The 23324-nt window shown below is 48.5% G+C and overlaps 1 protein-coding gene across 3 annotated transcripts in view; it reads right to left on the bottom strand.

Annotated features, from left to right (window-relative positions):
- Positions 1-11850: 11850 nt before the first annotated feature.
- Positions 11851-23324, bottom strand: part of NSDHL (NAD(P) dependent steroid dehydrogenase-like) — a 29124-nt gene continuing 17650 nt past the window's right edge. For all 3 annotated transcript variants that reach the window (XM_058534919.1, XM_058534921.1, XM_058534920.1), the window contains 5 exons: positions 21467-21613; positions 17764-17892; positions 14828-14970; positions 13443-13545; positions 11851-12268 (listed from right to left, as the gene is read on the bottom strand). In XM_058534919.1, the coding sequence (XP_058390902.1) occupies positions 11936-12268; positions 13443-13545; positions 14828-14970; positions 17764-17892; positions 21467-21613 (855 nt within the window). In that variant the 3' untranslated portion in view covers positions 11851-11935. The remainder of the gene's footprint in view (positions 12269-13442; positions 13546-14827; positions 14971-17763; positions 17893-21466; positions 21614-23324) is intronic.

Below are 23324 nucleotides of genomic sequence, written 5' to 3'. Positions count from 1 at the left end.
CTATATGATTTCAATCCTGTTCCCTGTAGATATTTTTTGTTTTTCATTCATTTCCTTAAACATAATACAGTCATGTGCCACATAATGAGGTTTCAGTCAAGTACAGACCACATATATGACAGTGGTCCCCTAAGATGAGTACCATAGAGCCTAGGTGCATAGTAGGCTGTACTATCTAGGGTTGTGTAAGTACACTCTGTGATGTTCACACAATGACAGAATTGCCTAAAGATGCATTTCTCAGAACATATTCCCGTCGCTAAGCAATGCATGACTGTAAATGTAGCTCTTTTATAGTATGTATCTGATGAGGAATGGTATTTGGGGAGCACCTGTCACAGGTGAGCCTAGGAAGGTGGTTGAGAGTTGAGCTGTGGAGGATACTGAATGTCTCACTATGGAACTAGGACATGTTATTAAAGGTCAGTATTGCCTACCCTTTAGTTATTTCGTGCTATCTTCACCAATTTTTGCCATATCCAAGTACCACATGTACAATTATTTACTTAAAATGTGTTATTTAAATTGACTAACTCTTTCAAACTCACATAGAGTTACATAAAAGGTAAATGTTATATTACCATTATAAATGGAAAACTAGTATCATTTGTCCTAAATATAAGGTAACCGTAAAAAGAAACATTACAACAAAAAGGAAATAATATGACATATTATCTACAATATTGTTCCCCGATGAATGCTTAAAGGCTGAGGCCTGCTCTCTTATTGTTAAAATAGAAGATTCACCAAGTGTTTGAGGATCTGATGAAACACTAGCACCACAGCGCAGGGCAGAAGGAAAAGGATGGGCTTTCCAATAAATATTATCTGTAACATGACATTCAACACACCTTTCTCATCATTTTGCAATCATCATTGCAAGAATCATCAATGGATGCTAAATCTAGGGCAGGGGGCAAGTTTCCTGAAAATTATTTGCATGGTCTTGAAGTGTTTCCTGCAGATCGCTTATTAGTTGTAAGAGGAAAAATGTTAACTATACAGGGGAGAAATTGGCTATCGCTTTGACTAGGTGATCAAAGTTAACATCATTTAGCTGATACCTTACAAAGACACAACATCACTTAATTGGGTACCCATATGGAAAAAAATGTCTATGGATCTCTACTGCACATTATACAAAAAAATTAGTTCCAGACTGACTGCAGATCTAAATGTGAAAGGTACAACAACACAGCTTTTCGAGGAAAAACATAGGAGAATATCTTTGTGAACTTGGGGTAGTCAAAGATTTCTTAAACATGACACAAAAAGTGCTAAGTATAAAATAAAAATTTGATAAATTGAACTACATGAAAATGAGGAGCTTCTGTTGTTCATCAAAGCACACTGTTAAAAAAGGAAAGGGCACCCCAAATATGGAAGGAAATCTTCACAATACAGAAATCCAACAAAATACTCATCCAGAAAACATCAAATAAACAAATAAGCAACTCCTATAAATCAACAAGAAAGATTGACGACCCAATAGGAAAACAGACAAATGGTTCAACATATGAGAAGGTGCTCAGTCTTGTTAGTTCTCAGGAAAATGCAAATTAAAACCATGAGATCTAAAATTAAAAAGACAGGAAATATCAAGTGTTGGCAAGGATGTAGGGCAACTAGAACACTCATAAATTGCTGGAGGGAGGGTAAATTGTACAACCACTTTGGAAAACTGACCTTATCTATTAAAGCTGAATATGTGTGTTCTCTGACCCAGCAATCCCAGTTTCAGGTATTGTTTATGAATTGAATTGTATCCCTCCAAAATTCCTATACTGAAGTCTTCACCCCTCATACCTCAGAATGTGACTGTATTTGGAGCTAGGGTCTTTATAGGGGAAATTAAATAAAAATGAGGTCAGTAGAGTGGGGCCTATTACACTATGACTTCTTATAAGAAGAGTAGATGAGGACATGGACACACACAGAGGGACGACCATGTGAGAAGATGGCCATCTATAAGCCAAGGAGAGAGGCCTCAGAAGGAACCAACCCTGCCCACCCTTGATCGTGGACTTCTAGTCTCCAGAACTGTGAGACAAGAAATTTCTGTTGTTTAAACCATCCAGTCTGTAGGACTTTGTCATGGCAGCCTGAGCAGACTAACACAGGTATACACTCAACACACTTGCATATACATGCTCAACACAAGGCATATCCATAGCAGCACTATTTGTCAGTCCAAAGTGACCCCAATGCCCATCAGAGTAGGAAGAAGTAAGCCGTGGTATCTCCACCCACTGTGAATCTCCACAGCGGTGAGACTGAACTACAGCTACAAACATGTAGAAGAGGCTCTCAAACATAAGGTTGTGGGCGAGAAGCCAGACATGTAGGAGCACCTGCTGGGTGGCTATCTAAAATATAAAAATGGCCAAAGCTAGCCTCTGCTGCTAGATGTCAGAATAGTAGTTATCCTTATTTATTTTTTTCCCTCATAATCTGAAGAATTGGAGGAGAATTGAGGAGGGATGGCCTTCCTTTCTTTGTTATTGGACAATGATGGCCTTTGTACCACCAAAGGAGTTCCAGCCCACCCGCTGGGACATGCAGGTGAGGGCAGCAGGCAGCCTTTGCCTGGCGTTCAGCAGGGAGTGGCAAAAACAGACCTGCCTGGTGCACAGAGCCGCTGGCCGCTGGGTGGGGGAGGAAGGGGAGCCCACATGGAATCAGGGAGACCTGGGACAGGGCTGGTGCTGTCATCCAGGTTAATCAATGGCAGAGTCGAAGGCAGGACTCCAACCCCGGTCCTCTGACTCCATGCACCACAGCGTGCCCACTGCTGCAGACCCTGGTGCAGTGGAGACAGCCCCAGTCCTGCCCCTCCCTGCCATGCCCTGTGGGCCTTGGTCTGAGTCTCTCCCCACTCTGACTCGGGGCAGGCTCCTTTCTCCAGGCCTTGCAAGCAGCTTCTTGCCCAGCTCAAGTACTGCTCACCCACTGGGGTCCTGAACATAAAGGGCAGAGGGATTTTTCTTGGTTCTACAAGGTAGGGGGTACACCAGCTCTGAGGGTCACAGAGCCCCAAGAGGGTCATTCTGTGGAATATTTGAAAGTACATCTGAGTTTTTGTAGGCTTTTGTTTAGAACGGCCAGTAAGACTATATAAGTCATGTGGGGCAGCGCAGGGGTGTGTGGTTCTCACACACACACGCTTAACCACAGAAACTGTTTGTGCTGTGCATGCTTAATTCGCCAAGAGTGTCCACAGCTGGCCCTTTTCTGAAGGCCTTGGAGCTGAGGGAGTAGAGGGGCCTCCTGACCGCTGTTCTGTGGGACGGTTGTGCAATGCACAACATGTTACCACAAGACGAGGCTCATAGCCCAGCAGTCACCAGAATTCACTTGTGGCTAGATCTGGGCACAGAATGGAGATGATGTCACTAAAGCTTCACATTATTTCATCCAATTAATTGAGAGTTAATTAGTATGTCCAAAGTGCTTTGAAGCCGAGGAGTGCTGTCTCTTCACGACTGGGGTGGAAGTGACAAGCTAAGAGAGCAGCGCGAGAGCTGCCACATACTGGGTGGCCTAAAACAACACACCTTTCTTCTTTCCCAGTTCTGAAGGTCAGAAGCCCAAAATCAAGGTGTGGGCAGGGCTGTGCCCCTTCAGAAGCCTCCGTGGGAGGATCCTTCCTGCCTCTTCCAAGCTTCTGGGGGCCCCAGGTGTTTTTTGGCTCGTGGCCACATCGCTGCAATTTGTTTCCATCTCCATGTGGCTGTCTTCCCTCCTGTGTCTGTGTCGCTATTTCCTCTACTCATAAGGGCACCATCAGAATTCACTGGGGCCCACCCAAATGACTCATCTTAACTTGATTACATCTACAAAGACCCCATTTCCAAATCAGGTCACATTCCAGGTACCAGTGGTTATGACTTCAACATATCTTTTTGGGGGACACAATGCAACCCACAACAGTGCCCATATGATCTCCAGTGGCCAATGAGTGCTTCATTCTAGTGAGTTTCTCTCCCTCACTCCTTTTCTCAGCACAGGAACCTGGGAATGACTGAGAGGGCCAAAGGCTTCAAGAAGGAGTTGGACAGAAGACCCTAGGAGGGGATTGTCCTTGTAATAGCTCTTCTTTCATGAATGGGCTTTTCTTCTTGGACAAATCTCAGCCCTCCCTGAGTCTTGCCGCCTTATCTGAGCAATGAGGGGGCTGGCCTAGGTGCCCTCACTTAGTTCCAAAAACTGGAGAAGGAAGGTCAGGCTGAGGGAGTGCTGGACTCTGGTGTCAGAAGGCTGCTAGGCAGGGCCTGACTGTTCCCAGGCAATCCCAGGCCAACATGGACCCATGGAACTTGGGTCCTGGAGGATTCCTTCAGCCCTGGGTCATTACTGTTTTCTCATTATTGCTGGGTTTTCATGCCAGTGGCCTACCACAGTGGAGGCCCCCTCTGGCTAACCCCCAAGGCAGCTGCTGCCTTTCCTTCAGTTCCATTCAGCTCAGCTCTGTGTAGCACTCATGCTGGGAGGGGAAGAGGCAGGCTCCAGGGTGCCAATACCTGTGCTGGCACTGCAGGGGTCACAGGGAGGTTCAGAGCATGCCCTGCCTTGGAGGACTCCTTAGTCTGGAGGGAGGCAGGTACAAGAGCCAGGAATCTTGGGCTAGTGTCATCAGCGGAGGAAGCCCCAGGCAGGCACAGTGGGAGCCTAGGGAAGGGCACAGCGGGAGCTTTACTTGGCCTGGCTGCCAGCCCAGTAGAGACTTGCAGGAGTCAGCCAGGCAAAGAGGGCAGTAGGCATTCCAGGGAGAGATCCCTACACACTGCCATTAGCAATGGGCCTCCCAGTCTAGTGAGAGTCCCTCTAAAACTCCTGAGCAGACTGTCTGTGGAGCTCTTAGCCCAGAGGGGCTGTAGATGTCAAAGGTTATCTTGGGCCCCTCCACACTCAAAGCAGCCTCTCAGCACCCAGTGGTTGGAGCCAGAACTGGTTTTGGAGAAGGGAGCAATTAGGAAATCATGTTAAGAGAACAGGGACCTTGGGAGCCCTTCGTTCTGCAGTGGCATGGGGCGCCCTACCCTGAACAGCCTGCACTGCCTTGGTTCCTTGGGTCTTGTCCCTGCCTCTCTTGCAGGGCCTAGTCTCTGCAGGGTTGGTCTGGGTGCCACCTGGGCCCATGTTGGGAGCACCTTTGGTTCGCTATGGCTAGATGACCTTTGGCTGGGTGGTCTTAGCTCAGCCTCTGAGCTCCACACCCCCAATGCTAATCCCAGCCCCAAACAGGGCCCAAAGAGGCGTGTCCAAATCCTGGTCCCTCCCCTACAGGGACCCGAGGCCCAGTCCTGAGATCAGAGGTCACAGTCCTGGGCTTGGAGGCAGTGCTGGGACAAACACTGGCTCACTTGGGCCACTGGATTCTCAGGCCTTCCTGAACCTGCCTTGCAGATCCACCCACATTTCTCAGCATCTTCCTATTAGTGACCTCTGTACAGGTTTTGCAATCATCAGTTGGTGCCAAACTAGCCCAGTGAATGATCTGAATAGCATTTGGCAGACAGGGCTGCAGGGATCCAGCATGGTTTGCTGGAAGTCCTTGACCTGTCCGAGGTAGGTCGGAGCATTGGGTAGGCAGCCCTTGGGCACTTTATCCAGGGGCTTGCCTTTCCCAGCCAGCTCAGCAGGGGCTTCCCCACACTGGATTCATGGCTGTTGAGCCTGTCAGAACTTGCCTGCCCTTTGGCCCCCCTTCCAGCTGGAGGCCTGACTCGTACCCAGGTCCCAGTACCTTCCATGCCTTAGCAGCCTGCTCAGCACCCTCCTCTGCCTGCATCTGCCCATAGTGACCAGGCTTCAGATGCAACTCTACCTGGCCACCGCCTCAGCTAGTCACCTCACTATCTGGCACTTGGGTTCAGATAGAACTTCGTGCTTAACTGGTTTTGCCAGGCAAGCCTTAGAGGACCTGCTCTGCTGACCACCAGCCCAGAGGGGTCCCTTTCGAGATCTCATGTACCTCATTGGCCACTGTGGTAGGTTTAATAATGGCCCCCAAAGATGTGCACATCTTGAGGAGAAGGAGATGTGATGATGGAAGCAGAGGTTGGAGTGATGCACTCTGAAGATAAAGGGGCCATAAGCCAAGGCTTACAGGCAGCCACTCAAAGCTGAAAAAGGCAAGAAAATGGGTTTTCCTCTCAGAGCCTCCAGAAGCAACCAGCCCTGCTGACACTTTGACTTTATTTCAGTGAAAGTGATGTTGGACTTGTGCCCTCCAGAACTGTAAGAGAATAAATTTGCATTGTTTGAAGCCACTAAGTTTGTGGTAACTTGTTACAGCAGCCACAGGAAACTCATACATCCAGTATTCCCATCCAGTGCAGGGGTAAGGGGCTCAGGCCACTCAGGATTATCCTGGGAGAGTGGAAGGCTATTGGGGGAAAAATGCTGGGCTAGAGAGCTGCCAGCCTGGGGTCGAGACACAGTTCTGCCCCAACCAGTTGTGTGTCTTGAGAAAGCCCCACCCCACTCAGGGCTTTGGGCTTCTCTGTACAAAGTGGGGATGATAATCAACAGGCTTGTTGTGAGGATCAAAGGAGAAAGCACCAGTCCATGTGTCTGTCCATCCGTTTATTTGGGAATGTGCTGGCTGAGGAGGGGCTGAACAAAAGCCAACCCTCTGCCCTCTTCCCTGCAACACTACTCCTATCATCTTGCTTGGCATTCATTTCTCCAGTCCCCTCCTACCAAAACCATTTGACAAACCCAGAGTGTCCACAGCATGACTAGCATCGTCTGGGTAGGATCTGGAAGAGTCCCCAAAGTCTAAGAAAATCTGCCCTTGAGAAGGTCACAATCAAAGGAGGGGAAGACGAAGGAAGGATGCGAGTTTCATGAACAGGATGTGAAATCTGCTTTGGGCACAAGTGTACCACCAACTGGGATGGCATTCTCTGCCTCACGCTGCAGCCTCCCTGTGACTGCCTAGCCCAATTGTAACAAATTGTGATTCTTTCATTAATGAGTACCTCCCCGTCCCTTGCTGGACCATGAGCTCCACGAGGGCTCTTGTCTAGATGGTGCCCCTGCCCCTAGCACAAGGCCAGTTACACGGTAGGTGCTCAGTAAGACAAAGCGAAGGCTCTAATTTGGGTCTTCCATCATTTGGAGTCTTCTATGATCAGTTACTAGGCATGCTGGTGTTGGAAGGTTCTAGTGTCTCCCAACATGCCTTTTTTCTTTTTCTCCATTCCTAACTATCTATTTGTGCTCTTTGAGCCCTTCACGTTGGTGAGCCTCGGATCAGAGCTTGAGTCCCTTCCTCCCCACCTGGGCACCTTTGCTGTGTTAGGCTGTCTGATCTAGATGGGGAACGCGGGGCGCACTGGCCTGGGGGATCGGGAGCTCGTGGTCTAGCCCTGGCTCTGCTAATTGCAGGAATGCCTTTGACCGTGGCTTCTTCTCTCTGGGGCTCCCCCAGCTGGTCAATGTAGGTGCTGGTGGCTTTCTCCTCTAAATGCCCTTCCAGTGTGGTTACACTTACTGGGCACCTTCTCAGGAGCAGGCATCGCACAGGACTTCAGGGATAGAGAAATGAATCAAAAGCCCCTGGTCCTTGACAAGTGTAGTAGCTCACAAGAGAGCTGGGCAGCTAAGCCAATGATTACCATATGGTTGAGGAAGTGCTTTGATGGTGATGTGGGCCAGGCTTTGTAGGAAGCCAGAAGAGAGAGAATTTTGTGGGGGAAAGCTGCAAGGAGGAAATGATGTCGGAGATGAGATTTGAAAGAAGAGGAGACTGTGGGCCCAGCAGAACCAGATACCCTGAGGTATGCCGTGCAGAGGAGAATGCAGCTGAGGAGCCACGAGGAGCTTATAAGCTAGTTTACTGGGGTTGGGTAGAGGGAGGGAAGGCAAGGGAAGTCGCAGCAAGAGGTATTTCAGTTCAGCAGAAGAGAACTACCAGCAAGGGCTGTCTCACATAGCAAGGAGAGAGGAAGCCTAGAGCTCCTCGTCAGTGGATAGAAATGCACACCAGAGCTTGGAGGGCTATGGACAAAGGCCTCAACCATTCCCGTCCTGTCTGCCGAGCCAGCCTCTGCACGGGTTCCAGTCCTTCCCTGTTTTGGAGTCACGAACCCCACAGATGGAACAGCTGGCCACAGGTACCCCCTGGTCCAGGAACACACACAGATGGGGATGCCGATGAAGCCTAGGAGCTCCACTCTGGCCTCTGCTCCCTCAGCTTGTCTCTCCTGCCCTCGCCCTGCAAAGCCAACTTACCCACAGTTGCTGGCCCCCACCTCACTGGCTCAAATTTTGGACCACAGCCATCTTTGAAGAGTTGAATACTGCTATGTGCCCTCTCCTGCCAAAAGACACACACTCACAGATGACCCAAAGGCTGTGTCTAGTTTATGAGTTCACAGACCTCCCAAATTCACACACGAATGCCAGGCCTGGAAGCTTTGTCCCCCACTCATTGGGCTGTTTCCTTTTGTTGCCACTGTTACTCTAGGATTCCAGGCCAGCCAGATGGTTACCCCACTTTCCTGAGCGCCCATTCTGTACTGTGGGGACACTGGTTGGCTCTGCCCTCAAGGAGCCCCTGGCCTGGTAGGGGTGAGGGAAAGCACACAGAAGGAATACGCTAAATGAGGCAAAGATGGAGAGCCGCAGGCTGGGAGCCCAGAGAAAAGAGACGATTTCCAACTGGATCAGGGTAGGCTTTTTGGTGGAAAAGGAGCTGGCCATTCTGGACCTGGGGACATATAGGGAAGAGGATATTGCAGGCAGCCAGAACAACCTGAGCAAGAGGATGGATGAATGGGCATGAGCAGTTTGGCTGGAGCACAGCAGGTGTGAAGCCCAGTGGAAGAAGCCAGAAAGGCGGGCTGAGCACGGGCCATGATGGATTGGCTGCAGTGTTCAGGAGAAAGTCGGGACTCAGCAAAGCGTTTTCAGCAGAAGAGGCAGGATCCAGGTCTGTTTAGGAAGGACACCCTGGATGTGTTTAGAGGCTGGATTGGAGGCGGCAAACAGATCAGCTTGGCTGTCCCAGGACACTTGACCCAGGTGCAGATGGGGCCAGAGGCCGAACCAGGTCAGCGCCGATGGGGAGGAAAGAGGGCCTGAAATGAGAGCTCTCCCCAGTGAACATGCAGAACTGTCCCCAAGCTGGGAGAGAACTGCCTTCCCTTGGGTCCGATTCTACAGGTAGATGTGCCACAGGGGAGAGGCGCAGGCCTGGGGTGGTTCTCCGGGAGGCATTTTCAGGAGGTGTGCTGTAAGGCTGTCAGCCGGCAGGAGAGGAACGACTTGGGGCGGCCCGGGGACTTGGGCGTGTGAGCAGGGTAAGTTCAGTCTTGCAGTGGCAAAGGTGAGGTTCCAGCTGGGCTCAGTGACCTGGTGGAAGGCCACTTCAGTGGTTCAGAACCATCAGTGGGGCTTGTGAACAGAGTGCTGGGCCCACCCCCAGAGGCTCAGTTCAGTAGGTCTGGGGTGGGGTGGGGGGCTAGTTTCTAACAAGTTCCCAGGGGGCTGCGGAGCATGTGGTTTCCCAGTGGTCAGATTTTCTCCAAAAGGGTAGGGGGTGACATAAGTCTGGGTCAGGAATGCAGGGCAGAGCGAGGAGCAGCAGCCAAAGGCTCAGGGTCTGTCTGGAGGGCTCTCCCAGCCACCTAATTCACTCCGTCTCACCTTTCTGATCTCAGCGGATACTGCCTCCTTGGGAAGCCCCCATTTCCACCCGGGCCAGGTCCACTCGCAGCCTGCTCTTCCTCCCACAGCATCCCGCATGTTTCCTTTTTGAAATTTTTAACAGTTTCCAATTATGTGTTGATTTGCACGGTCCCACTAGAACGTCAGCTCAAGGCCGTGCCTGTTTTATTCACCACTGAAACCCGGGCAGCATCCAACAAACCTATGTAGAATGAATGGCTGAACAAAATGGGCAAATGGAGAAGAGATTCCCTGAGAAATCTCTTCTTAGAAGACAGGAATGGATTGGATAGTCTGGAGTTCCACGAGGGACATATTTTGTGGCGGCAGCTGCTAGCATTTTCCCAAGAAAGCTAGAAGGCTGAAGCTGAGGGCACTTTGGTCCTTGGTACTCCTCAGAGAGGTCTGCCAGCCTCCCTCATCCAGGCCCAAGATCCTCCTCCCAGCAGCTCTGAAAGCAGAGTCTTTTCCTTTTGTGCTGGCCTCCTCCCTCCCTCTCACCCCCATAGGAAACCAGGCAGCGAGCTCTGACTCCTGTCCAGGCACTTCCACTCAAGACTTCATTTCTATCGCCATGGCTGCATCATTGCTTGGACTTTGGTTACTTCCTATCTGCTCTCCCAGGCTCTAAGTAGGGTGGCCAGAATGAGTTTCTTGATTTTTGCCCTCCATTGCTTAAACTGTCACTGGTTTCCCATGCCTACAGGATAAAGTTAAGCCTCCCTGGCTTGGCATCCAGGGCCCTGCCTACCTCTTCAGCCCAACCCGCCTCCCACTGCTGCACGCCTCACACCCCAAGCCAGGCTGGTCACCTCTGTCCTTCACTGAATCTGGGAAAGACAATACAGTGCTAGTGAAACGATGACAAGCCACTGACTGTGAACCTGACCTTTCAGCCTGAAATGCCACCTAGGGGTCTGTACCTACTGACTATCCATCCTTTGAGGTCCAACTCACTGCTGTCACCGCCTCCAGGAAAGCCTTTCTGATGGTCTTGGCTGGAGGCCATGTCTCATTCCTCTGAACTTACACCACTTCATCTCAAATGGTGTATCATTTCCTGCCTGGTATTACAAGAGCTTGTGAACATATCTTAACTCCCCTATTCTAAGTGCCTTATGGGCAAAGACTGTGTCTTATTTCTGTTTGAGCCCTCTGCCCCATCAGCTCAGTGCAGTCTTCTCTGGTGGGGGTGACGCTGCATGCACAATACCTTCACTTTATTCCAGTCTCCCCAGGAGCCTTGCCACCCTTGGACAAAGGCAGAGGAGAAAACAGACGTCTGTACAATTACATTTCAATTAGTCTGCGAAGAAACCAGGTTCTGTGGTAGAACATCACCAGAAGATACAGATCGCTGAATCATTATATGTGCTATGCCTTTTGGAAATTGGCCTGAAGGGTCTATGAGCATGAGCTACAGGGAAGTAGCCCTTTCTGCATCATCTTGTGGAGTTTCTGCCCGAACTTCAAGCAGATAAAGGAGGCTCTCTTCTCTCTGACCTCTCCAATGGCTTACTGTGAACCAGCCCGATGTCCCATGTTACGAGGGACTAAAGAGCTGAAATAGCATGCCACTGGGCAGACCAGCACCTTGCCACTAAAAAGGACAACGGGACTCTGTTAATAAAGAGAAACGTGTCCATGAAAGAATGTTTTACAAAAAAACAATGCAGGCAGGTACGCCAGCTGTACCTGAGAGAGAACTTGGAAGGATGTAAGGAGGTGAACGACCAGTAGTCCTTTTCCCCTTGGGATTCGGGGCGGGAGAGGGGGGAGGGCTACAGTTCTTTAAGCTTTTAAAAAGTTTTTGCTCTAAACTCTGTGTCTATTTGAAATGTACATTTGAAGTCTCACCATGTGTTTATAACTTCTGCTTTTCTTCTAGGATATTTGTGTTCCCCATCCTCAATTAGCAAATGGGTTGCATCTTCCCTATAGCTTCCTTGATTATGTACAAGGACACTGGAATGTTACGGAACCCAGGAGAGAGGGGTGTGTGGGGCAGAGAGAGAGAGAATACGAAACAGTAGACTGTGAAGCTGCCTAAGAAATCCAAATCCAATCCTCTCAAGGAAGAAATGTCTGCTGTTTTCACCACCCTTGTGGTCACGGAAGGGCTGGGTGTGCTCTCATCTAACTGGCAGGAGGAGACCTAAGCTCAGAAAAAACTTGTTTGAAGGAGGTTAGTTTATTGGTCCACAGGGGAGAGTTACCACCTGGGGAATGCATTGAGAGGGCCCAGTCTCCAGGTGCCTCACTTGACCTTCTGCAGGTGGCGAAAGCTCTGCAGAGTCCTTTCCACGGCGTCATCCATGGTGACCAGGGGCTGGTAGCCCATGACCTTTTTTGCTCTCTCACAGCTGTAGTAGTGGAATGTGCCAGCCAGCGCGACCCGCATTGGTGTGAAAGTGGGCTGGAGCTGGATGAGAGGACTGATTACTGTCACCAGGAGGGACAGCAGGAGGGCCAGCCAGTAGGCCAGCCAGTAGGGGATGTGGTACTTGGGGGCCTCGTAATTGAGGCCTGTCAGGATGCGGGACAGGAACGTCCAGAAAGGGATGGGTTCATCATTGGTGATGTGAAATGCCTGGAGAGAGAACAAGAAGTTAGAAACTATGTCCCAGCTGGAGGGGTGAGCAGGCCATGCTTGGAACTCAGAGCTTAGCCGCAAGCTGCGGGCTCAGCCCAGGACCAATATTTTGGGACACCAGCGGCCACTCCCTGCCTGCCCATCTCAGCTCCTGTGCAGGGAAGCTCAAAAATGAGGTGGATATTAAGCCTAGGCAGATCGCAGCATTTCAGGTGGTCCTCAAATCCATCAATGTCAGCTTATGGAAGAGCCACCTTTTTGATGTGCCGCTATGGGCAGCTTTAAGGTATAGAGAGGGAAGGCGAGGAAAGTTTTATCTATGGGCCAGGATTTTAAGTGAAGCTTAGACTGCACTTGGGAAGGCATGTTTGTTAATTTAATTTAATAATTGTGTTAATCATGGTAAAACTCATTTTATTATCTTCAGATGCAATGAACAGGTCATATTATACTTCTCAAATGTGCTGTGAAATACCCACCCTCCCCCCACCACCCTAAGGGTTGCATGAGAAGGAAAACGGCAGAGGTCCACGAGAAAAAAATGAGGCCCAAATGGGGGGATCCCAAAGGTAGGAGTGAGAAACAAGGAAGATGGGGGCCCTAGGAGCAGAAGGAAAGGGCGAGGGGGCCCGAGGGTGCTCTCCCATCTCTGTGTTAAGAGCTGACCTCTCCCACATGCCCCCCTGCCCACTGGGCGCCAAACACCAGGAGATTGACACATCTACCCCTCCGGAGGAGTGAGAGGTGTGAGCATGGGTAGGCAATGGGGGAAAAATGGAGACTTCTGGAATGACTGGGAGAACGGGTGAGTAGCAAGCACCCCGCCCAACATACATGGGACCTTGCGGGGAGTAGCCTCGTCCATGGTGGGCAGCCAGGTCATGTGCCACGGAGAACCGAGTCCTGAATCTCTGTTCAATCCCAGCCCACTGGCTCCAGAGTTTGGATGCCCCGAGCGATGGTGGCACTGCGATGACACCACCCTCCCTACGAGAGGGGCTCAACCTCGGCCCATCGGGATTCTAGAGCAGGTCCACCAGGACGCAGGATTGTGAAGGCAATTTGCCAGCCAATCCAATCACAGGGAGAAGAAATACAAAGATGGGCAAACGTGCAGGGGCAGGATGTGGCAAGCCAGCCACTGGTGCACCAGGGGAGGCAGGCGCCTTACCTTCCCACCCAAGGCCGTGTCTTGGGAGAGATGCTCTGCAGCCAAGATGTGTCCATGGACCACGTTCTCCACGAAGGTGAAGTCCACCAAGTTCTTCCCGTTTCTGTGGGCATACAGGGCATGGTTCCACTATGCTGGGAGCGCTCAGCTGCACGCCCAGTGGAACCCCCGCACGTGGAACCAGGGCTGCTCCCGAGTCTCAGCATTTGAGAGACCGCTTCCTACAGAATGGCTGCTACTTGCCTTGGCAACGCCAGCCCCTGGAATACCTGGACATCTGCGACAGTTAAAGATGTGCAGGGGGCCAGGGGTCCTGGGGCCCTCGGGCAGTAGGACAGAGGCCAATCAATGAATCTGAAAGCCTGGTGCTCTGCCTGTCCTATCCCAGCATGGCCAACATTGGTGCTGTCTGCTCTGGGCTCTAATCTGAGTAGCAGCTCTTCAACTCCTTCCAGGATACTCTGGGCTCACGCCTTGCTCTGGCCTTACATTTTTCTATCATCTCTTGCTAATCCCTCAGAGCAATAGGGCAGGGCAGCAGGGAGGCCGAGCGAGAGGCAGGGAGGCCAGGTGGCAAGGCACAGGGATAAGCGGGGGAAAGACAGGGAGAAAAGGGAAGGAAGGAAGAGAAGGTGTACTGGGGAGACGGCCACACTCTGTTACCACCTGCAGAGGCCCCTCCATCTGCACTTTCCTCCAGGAGGAGGAAAGGCAGGCCTCCACCTGCCTTTCTAGATGCAAGGAGAGTCAGGGGCTTGGCCCTTGACCTGGGCCACTCTTTCCTCTGTGAGCCTGATTCCTCAATTTCCCAACAGGGACACAAATATTTTACCAGCCTACCTGAGAGGGTGTACTGAGTTGAATAGGGTCCTCCCAAAATTCATGTCCCCCTGTAACCTGCGAATGTGACCTTATTTGGAAATAGGATCTTTACAGATGTAATCAAGTTAAGATGAGGTTATATTGGAGTAGAGTGGGCCCTAAATCCAATGGCTGGTGTCCTTATAAGAAGAGGGAAATTTGGACACAGACACACCGGGAGGAGAAGGCCACGTGAAGATGGAGGCAGAGATGGAGTGATGTGTCTATAAGCCAAGGAACACCAAGGACTGCCGGCAGCACCAGAAGCTGGGAGAGAGGCCTGGGACAGCTTCTCCCTCAGAGTCTCCAGAAAAAAACAATCCTGCCCACACCTTGATTTCGGACTTCTGGTCTCCAGCACTGGGAGAGAATAAATCTCTGTTGTTTTAAGTCTCTCAGTTTGTGGAATATAGAGGACAGTAGAGAAGGCCACATAAGGAAAGAGCTGACAAAGCGCTCTCTGAACGTGACTGATACTTGTTGCAGCGAGGTCAGGGAGGCATGGAGAAGAGCAACTGACCTACCCAATCACAAACTTCATCTTGCCTTTCCGGGCTGCTTCGATGAGGATGGGGACCAACTGGGGGTCCCTTGGGCCGAAAATGCCATGAGGGCGGATGGCGGTGGTTAGGAAATTCCTCTCGGGATCATTGGCACCCAGGACTGCCTGTAGGAGAGAAGGAGCGTGTCCTCTGCAGCTGGCACTGCACCGGCACTGCACCGTGTGAGCAGCACCTCCCACAGGGGACCCGGATGCCGCCCACTGCCCTGGGCTACTTCTCTGCACCATTCCCCATCCCCAACCCCAACAGCTGAAAAGACAGGATAAACAGCTGGGTCAAACCAGTGCAATCTAACAGAAAGGTGGGGGTTTGGGTTCAAAGACTAAAATGCACAAGGGCAGCCAGGGGAATATGCCTTGGCAGTAGTTTGTGGAAAAGACACGAGGGTTCTGGTTAATGAATTAGCCGTGAGCTTCCAGTGAGGCTGCTGCCGCCAAAGGGGCTCCTGATTGAAGCTCCATGTGCAGACTGCACTTTTCTACCAGTCCTGGGCTGTTCAGGTCAGTTCTGACGGACCCAAGTGGGCCAAGAAGAAGGGACTGAGAAGGTGAAGGGTCTGGGAGAAACAGGGCAGCGACTGGGGAGCTAAAGAGATGAGCCGATACAGGGGAAGTCCTCAGAGCAGTGCCTAGTAGCTAGTAAGCGCTCAAGACGGGGCAGCCACTATTCCCATTATCCACTGTCAGGAAGAGAGGAAAGATGGCTTCCATGTGGCTTAATGGACAAAGTAGAACTTAAGGGCTTGAAGTACAGAGAAACAGGTTTTGCCTCAAAAGTAACAAAACTTCCCAAAGCATTTGTTATGTCATTGGTAAAAACAGGGATCATGACAGTACCTACCCCGATGGGGTCGTGTGCCCATTAAACGAGAAGGCCCATGTTAACTGTTTCGGTAAGTGTACGCTTGATAAGTATAGTTATTATATCACCTCACCTAGGATTTCTACCCTATGGTGGCAAAATTCTTATACATGTTTTGGTCCCAGTGAGTTTAAGCTACTTCTTTACTGAGTTTATAACGATCGGAGCTACCTAACAATGGAGAAGGGGTCTCGCAAGAGATTCCCAGAGCTGCCCCTCCTCTTCCTGCCAGGCCCCTGGTTCCCATGGCAATGGAGGAAATGACTAGATAAGCCTTCGAACGCCCTCTGCCCTCATCTCTGTTACTAAAGAAAAGAGTTGAAGGAGTCCTAGATCCACACCAGACTCTCTTCATTATTGGTCAGGAGGTCTGAAAGGCAACAGCAAGCTGATGTGCACCAACTGTGGCTCACAGGAGGTCCCAGGAGGGTCACAGCTGGAGGCATTTACAGACTTTGCTTATTTCCAGTTGAGCACTCAAAAGTCAATGTAAGCGAGACACTGATGGTCTGAGCCAAGGCTGCCATTTGGAGCCCTTGAGCCCCAGAGGGTTGGAGTCCCAGGAGCCTTAGATGAGAGTGCACAGGGCCCAGCAGAAGCTACAGTGCTCCCTGGGTCAAGTCTAGGAAGGTGGGAGCTCTGTGAGGCTCTCTGTGGTCCAAGGAGCAGGGTGGCAGAGACAGGTCTGGAGCTTGCAAAAGGCCAGGCCTGCAACCCCTGGACTGGGAGGCCCTCGTGTCTCCCCGCAGACGAGCTCTTCTGGGACTTTCTGAGCCAGAGTAATAGCAAAAAAATGGGAGGCAGCTGGCTCTCAGGCAGTGCAGGGGGACTTAGGCCGATTCGGCGCTAAGCTCTGGTTCGATGTATAGCGGCTGTGAAAGAAAATCTCAGTGGGTGTGATAAGCTACAAACACCTGGAGCGGTAAACTCACAGCTACCCAGCTAAGGCGAGCTGGCTGCAGCCGATGAGTGTCCTGGCCTTCATTTGAGGATGTCCTCTGGGTAATGTTCTCTCTGGATGGTAGACTTGGAGCTAGCTGCTGTCAGGGGTCCCAGAGACCCAGAGTCTGAAGGCTCGGTGCCTGTTACTCAACCCAGACTGCTGCTACAACCAGGCGCTCCCTGGTGAAGGCAGTTTGCCAAGTGGAAAAGTACTTTTCCTTAAAATAAAGCAAGATTCTTCCATTGTTTAACTTAAAAAAAGGGAGGGGGGCAAGAGCGCCACTAGGAAGGAGTGTTCAAATGAAAACACACTCGTGTGTTAAGCCCGAGTTCTGCCTGCATGCTTTGGATCATCATAAATTGCCTCTAATTTCTGATTTCTATAGCAACTGAGTAAGCCTGCATGGCACAGAGGCTGAGTGCAGGCTCTGGAGCTAAACTGCCTGGGTTCAGCCACCTACTAGCTGCACAACCTCAGAAATGTTCTGGATCTTTGTGCATCAACTGACTTCACCTGTAATCTGGTGACGATAATAGTACCCACCTTACGGGGTCATTGTAAAGTTTCAATGAGGCAGTTCCTGTAAAAAACTCAGAGCAGTGTCTGGCCACATTAAGCTGTTCTGTTATTATTTTTATTTTTTATTTAATTTTTAAATTTTTATTTATTTTATGTTTTTTGCTGAGGAAGATTTGCCCTGAGCTAACATCCGCTGCCAATCCTCTTCTTTTTGTTTTTTGCTTGAAGAAGATTAGCCCTGAGCTAACATCCATGCCAATCCTCCTCTATTTTGTATGTGGGACACTGCAACAGCATGGCTGGTGAGTTGAGTAGGTCTGCACTGGGATCTGAACTCGTGAACCTGGGCCGCTGAATCAGAGCACACAGAACTTTAACTACTCGGTCACGGGGCCAGGCCTTGTTACTATTTTTAAAATTGAATTTCATCCACAAATTTTACTTCCCAGGTTAGGTACCTAGGCCTCAGAATACTAACTTCATATGTTCATAAACATTTTTCTTAAGAATCTAAACCCTTCAGATGTTCACGGAACGTGCTTGTCACTCACTCCACCAGTTGTCAGGTACATACTCTCTCCTGTAAGATCTTTGTCTCCGTGTAGTAGTCAATGGGGTTCATGGCATAAGGGAGGTCTTCAGTTCCATTCTTGATGTCGACGCCCTCAAAGATGACACTGGCACTGCTGGTTAAAATGAGTTTCTGGCAGAGGAGAAAGGAAGATTAAAAAAGAAAAAAAACAACAACAACAACAAAAAAACGAGCCAGGAATGATCACTATTTAAACATTCTGATTGTCATGTATGAAAGAATATCAAATGGCACCTGTTCACGACACTCACATGCAAGGCACTGTACAAATTATTTGTTGCAATGCCTTCACTTTTCAGGCCTTCCTAAAATAATCCAAAGACCACCATGTTTTGCAGCTACATAGATTCGAGACATATTACAGTATTACATTCTAACACAGTGGATTTCACCCTTTTTTTCTCTTCTACACAGCTGAGGAATAGAACAGACTTCCATTATCCACGGTTATCTCACTATGGGAGTGATTCTCCATGGGGGAAGGAGAGCTCACAAACTTCGAGGGAGGGGTCTGTCTGAAAAAGACCCATGGTGATTCTGCTACAAACCCTGGCATCATTAGCTCCAATCATATCTTTACCACTTTCATGCAACATTGTACCGGAAGTCCTAGCCAGCGTGGTAGGATAAGAAAAACAACAAGGCATAACAATTTGAAAAGAAGGAACCAAACTATCACCATTCACGGATGTTGGAAATGTCTACATAGAAAACACCATGAACATACAGAAAATATTAGAGTTTAGGAAAGTTGTTGAGGACAAAATCAATATACAAAAATTAACTGTGTTCCTATGCAATAGCAACTGAAAATTTAATATGAAAGATATTATTTCAATAACCAAAAATGAGGTACATAGGAATAAATTTAACAAAAGATGTACAAAACCTTTATGAAGTATAAAACTCTATTGAAAGGCATTCAAGAGAGAGAGAGAAATATATATTTATGGATAGGAAAACTCAATATTGGAAAGACATCAACTCTCTCTCAAATTACCTTTAAGTTTGATGCAATTACAGTAACAATTCCAACAGGCTTTATCAAGGAACTTGACAAGCTGATTTTAAAATGTTTATGGATGAGCAAAGGGGTAAGATTAGCCAAGAATTCGAATTCTGAAGAACATGGTTGGGAGGTGACTTGTCCTACCAGATACTGAGATTCATCCTGAGGTTTGCTTAATGGCAGAGCACACTGGCATTGGCATAGACAGAGACCAAGAAAGAGGGAGAGAGCCAGGAACAGACCCATGCAAGGCACAAGCACCTGAGATGTGCTGGCCGGGGTGCTGAATAGCAGGGAAAGGATAGATCACACAATAAATGGTGCTGACCAAGAAAAAATTCGATCTCCACCCCATACCATATGCAAACATAAATTCCTGGTGGATTAAAGATTTAAATGTGGGAAGTAACACTTTAAACCTTTGAGGAAAAAACCACATTAAACAATCTTTTTTTGTGTGTGTGTGTGAGGAAGATCAGCCCTGAGCTAACATCCATGCTAATTCTCCTCTTTTTGCTGAGGAAGACTGGCTCTGAGCTAACATCTATTGCCAATCCTCCTCCTTTTGTTTTTTCCCCCAAAGCTCCAGTAGATAGTTGTATGTCATAGTTGCACATCCTTCTAGTTGCTGTATGCGGGACGCAGCCTCAGCATGGCCGGAGAAGTGGTGCGTCGGTGCGCACCCAGGATCTGAACCCCGGGCCGCCAGTAGCGGAGCGTGTGCACTTAACCGCTAAGCCACGGGGCCAGCCCCACATTAAACAATCTTTTGATCTGAGCGTTGGGAAATGTGCCCTAAATCCAACACAAAAAATCATTTCCGGCACAGTCACCCGCTAAGCTATTCTGCCCCTTCCGTGAATATAGTGGAGCTACATATATCAAGATGGATAAATCTCAAAAACATAACACTGGGGGCAAAAGTAAGTTGCAGGGAGATATATTCAATATGATATCATTTTTATAAAGTTTTATAATATGTACACCAAGACCTTATATTGGCTGCACATGGAGCAAATAGAAATAGACCCACATTCAGAACAGTGTTTCTCGTGGGTGGGGACAGGCAGCAATAGCATCAAGAATGGGTGCACATGGGACTTCAACTCTACCAGTGATACTATCGTGTAAATGCTGTGATGAGTGTACTGAGGCTAGATTATTCTTCAATCCTTTTTGGATGCCTGGGATATTCTATTTAGAAAACAGCAGTGGTGTAATTCATAAGCTCCAGTTATACAAGCACGGTAGAGAGTAAGAAGTCTGGCATTTGGCATCAGAGGGTCTGATTTCAATCCTACCTCTTTCATTTACTAGCAAAGAGACATCACTTAGCCTTCAAAATCTGGTTCCTCAACTATTAAATGATATTAGTAATCCCGGTTACCTAATGAGAGGCAAATCATGTGACAAATGCAGGGCAAAGTGTCTTGTCATTTGCAAAGTGTAAGGGGTCCCTATCAGTATAACTGATCCTTTCCAGGGTGCTAAGCCCAGAAGAACTCTTTGCTGGCCTGTTCTTGCTCGGTCAGCTGATGATGCTGGGGCTGGCCAACGGCACCAGGGACTGCTGGGACAGAAACCTCTGGCTCACTTTGCATGCGTCACTGTGAGGGTGGTGTGCCTGGCTGACAGGGAGCTGTTTCGTCCAGCGGCTGGTGCCCTGTAAAGGTGATCCTGAGAACCGCGATTTATAACAACGCAGAAAGCCATGACATAGTAGGAATTCGTATCCCCTTAGGTCTGAGTTATAACAGGTTTCTATTGGCTAAAAGTAAATACAGTTTGTTTTTCTTTAAAAATATAAGAAAGGTCTGGGAAATAGCATGATGGTTCCTTAAAAGGTTAAACAGAATTACCATGTGATCCAGGAATTCTACTTCTGGGTATTTACCCAGAGCAATTGAAAGCAGAGACTGAAACAGATATTTGCACACTCATATTCATAGCAGCCTGATTCACAATAGCCAAAAGGTAGAAGCAACTCAAGTGCCCATTGACGGATGAGGAGATAAACAAAATGTGGTCTATCCACACTGGAATGTTATTCCTCCTTAAAAGGAAGGACGTTCTGACATATGCTACAACATGGATGAACCCTGAAGACAATACGCTAAGTGAACTAAGCCAGTCACAAAAGGACAGATGCTGTATGATTCCACCAGTATGAGGTCCTAGAGGAGGCAGATTCATAGAGACAGAAAGTAGGATGGTGGGTGCCAGGGGCTGTGGGAGGCAGAGTGGGGGTTAGTGTTTCATGGGAACAGAGTTTGAGTTTGAGAAGATGAAAAGTTCTGGGGATGGATGGTGGTGATGGTTACACAACCATGTGAATGTACTTAACGCCACTGAACCGTAAGCTTAAAAATGGTTAAAATGGTAAATTTGGTGTTATTTCTATATTTTACTACAATAAAAACCATAAGCAATATTTAAATTCTGTAGCTCTTTGATCAAAGATTAATACTAAGCCTTAAGGTCTTCAGATGGTCTACTAAGATGCAGCTAAAATATTACAGGCCCAGCAGCTCCTAGGGCTTAATTTCTAAGATCTTTGCAATACTTTAAGAAGCAAGCCTGGCTAGGCCCAGCAAGAGAGCAAGAGCCCCGGACCCTATACACTTAGAAAGAGCCACCACACATTCCTGACAGCACTCACTCCAGCTTTCCCCTTACCTGAACCCCAGCCTCTTTACAAGTTTCAATGACATTCTTGGTGCCAATGTAATTCACTCTATAAAAGAGTTCCTTGTTGTCACTGGATGGTGGGGGCGATGCACAGTGGAAAACTGTGCTTACACCTTTCAGAGCTGGGTACAGATCCTGGAAAAGCAAACAGAGACAAAAAGATCACTCCTACTCTAGGCAAGTAAACAGCCTCCTCACATTCCCCCTCTCCAATCCATAGGCGTAGCTGTCTCGCCCTTTTATAAGTCTACGATTAACATGGAAATACAGTCTCATTGTAAAAGATTCAAACAATACAGAAGTACATGGGATAGAAACCATATTGTCCCTTTAACTGCCCCCTCCCCATTAACTAGTCCCTAATCAAAACTGGTTTGGGGCATAAGAAGCCTGTGGGATCCAGACAGAGGCAACATCTGTGCCTCTGTACCCCATGGAGAGGGGTTGAGGGGGCACAATTCAGGGCACCTGGGGATAAAGCTCCTGGGGAACAGGAGCTCTCAAATACAAATTATGAATCATATGAACAAGTCCCACAGCATGAAAGACAGTGTAAGTTGCCAACACACAGGAGCATTTCTTTCTGTGAAACTAGACGTAAAACAGCAACCTGAAAAGGACTGAAAACAGGTTTGTTTACTTTACTGTTAAAAGGAACCAGAGCTCATGACAGCAATAGCTTATTGCTGATCCGGGGCAGGAAATGGACAACATGAGCCGGGAACACGTTGTCGGAGCAGAAAGTAAGGAACCTAGCCAAGACTCCTGGGGTCCTGTTGAAAGGACTCAAGAGCCGACTTGAAGAGGCTCCCACTGGACAAAGAAGGGACAATTTGATTACGAGTAAGAATAAGAATTCCTTTTGCAAAATGGTAAATAAAGGTTAAGATTCAAGCATTTAATCTGCATAAGGTACAAAGATTTGAGCTAAGAAACAAAGAGAGAATGATACCATTTCACTATTTGCAAGACCTTAATTAAGTGATAAGATCTAGGAATGATCATCAATAGATGCTAATATTACCGAAAGAAAGACAACTGTGAATTATGTGCCTAGATTTACTGATTATTAATATTTTGCCACAATTATATCTATGTAGATAGACATACATAGACATACACACAGACATACGCTTTTTTTTCTGAAACCATTTGAGAGTAAGTTTCAGACATTGTGCCACTTTGCCTCTAAACTCATCACCCTCTTAAATGACCACAAAATAATGATTACATGCAAAAAAATGTAACAGATGGGGACACTCATCTAATAATTAGTCTATATCCAAATTTACCCAATTGCTCCAATAATGTCCCTTATAGCCATTTTTACATTTGGATCCAGGATCCAACCATGGATCACACATAGTATTTAGTCCTCATATCTCTTCCATCTCTTTGAATCTGGAACAATCTCCCTATCTTTTCTTTTTCGTCTTTTGTAACACTGCCACTTTTCAGGTCAGTTATTTTGATGTCCTCATGATTAGATTCAGGCTTCATACTCTGGCAAGAACACCACAATGGTTACCGACATTATGGCCTTCTCAGGGCATCACCTAAGGAGGTGCAAGATGGCACTTTGTCCCACTGGTGGTCATGTTGACTTTGATCACTCAGTTAAGGTGATGGCTGCCAGATTCTGGCCATCAAGAAGGTACCTTCCTGGGGCCAGCCCAGTGGCTCAGCAGTTAAGTGCGCGCGCTCCGCTTCGGTGGCCCGGGTTTTGTGGGTTTGGATCCCGGGTGCGCACTGACGCACCGTCTGTCAAGCCATGCTGTGGCAGCGTCCCATATAAGGTAGAGGAGATGAGCACGGATGTTAGCACAGGGTCAATCTTCCTCAGCAA

This window comes from Diceros bicornis, chromosome X (genome assembly GCF_020826845.1).
Source record: "Diceros bicornis minor isolate mBicDic1 chromosome X, mDicBic1.mat.cur, whole genome shotgun sequence".
Classification (NCBI taxonomy): Eukaryota; Metazoa; Chordata; class Mammalia; order Perissodactyla; family Rhinocerotidae; genus Diceros; species Diceros bicornis.
The sequence above is the reverse complement of the archived record's forward strand: the minus strand, read 5'-3'. Positions and strand labels throughout refer to the sequence as shown.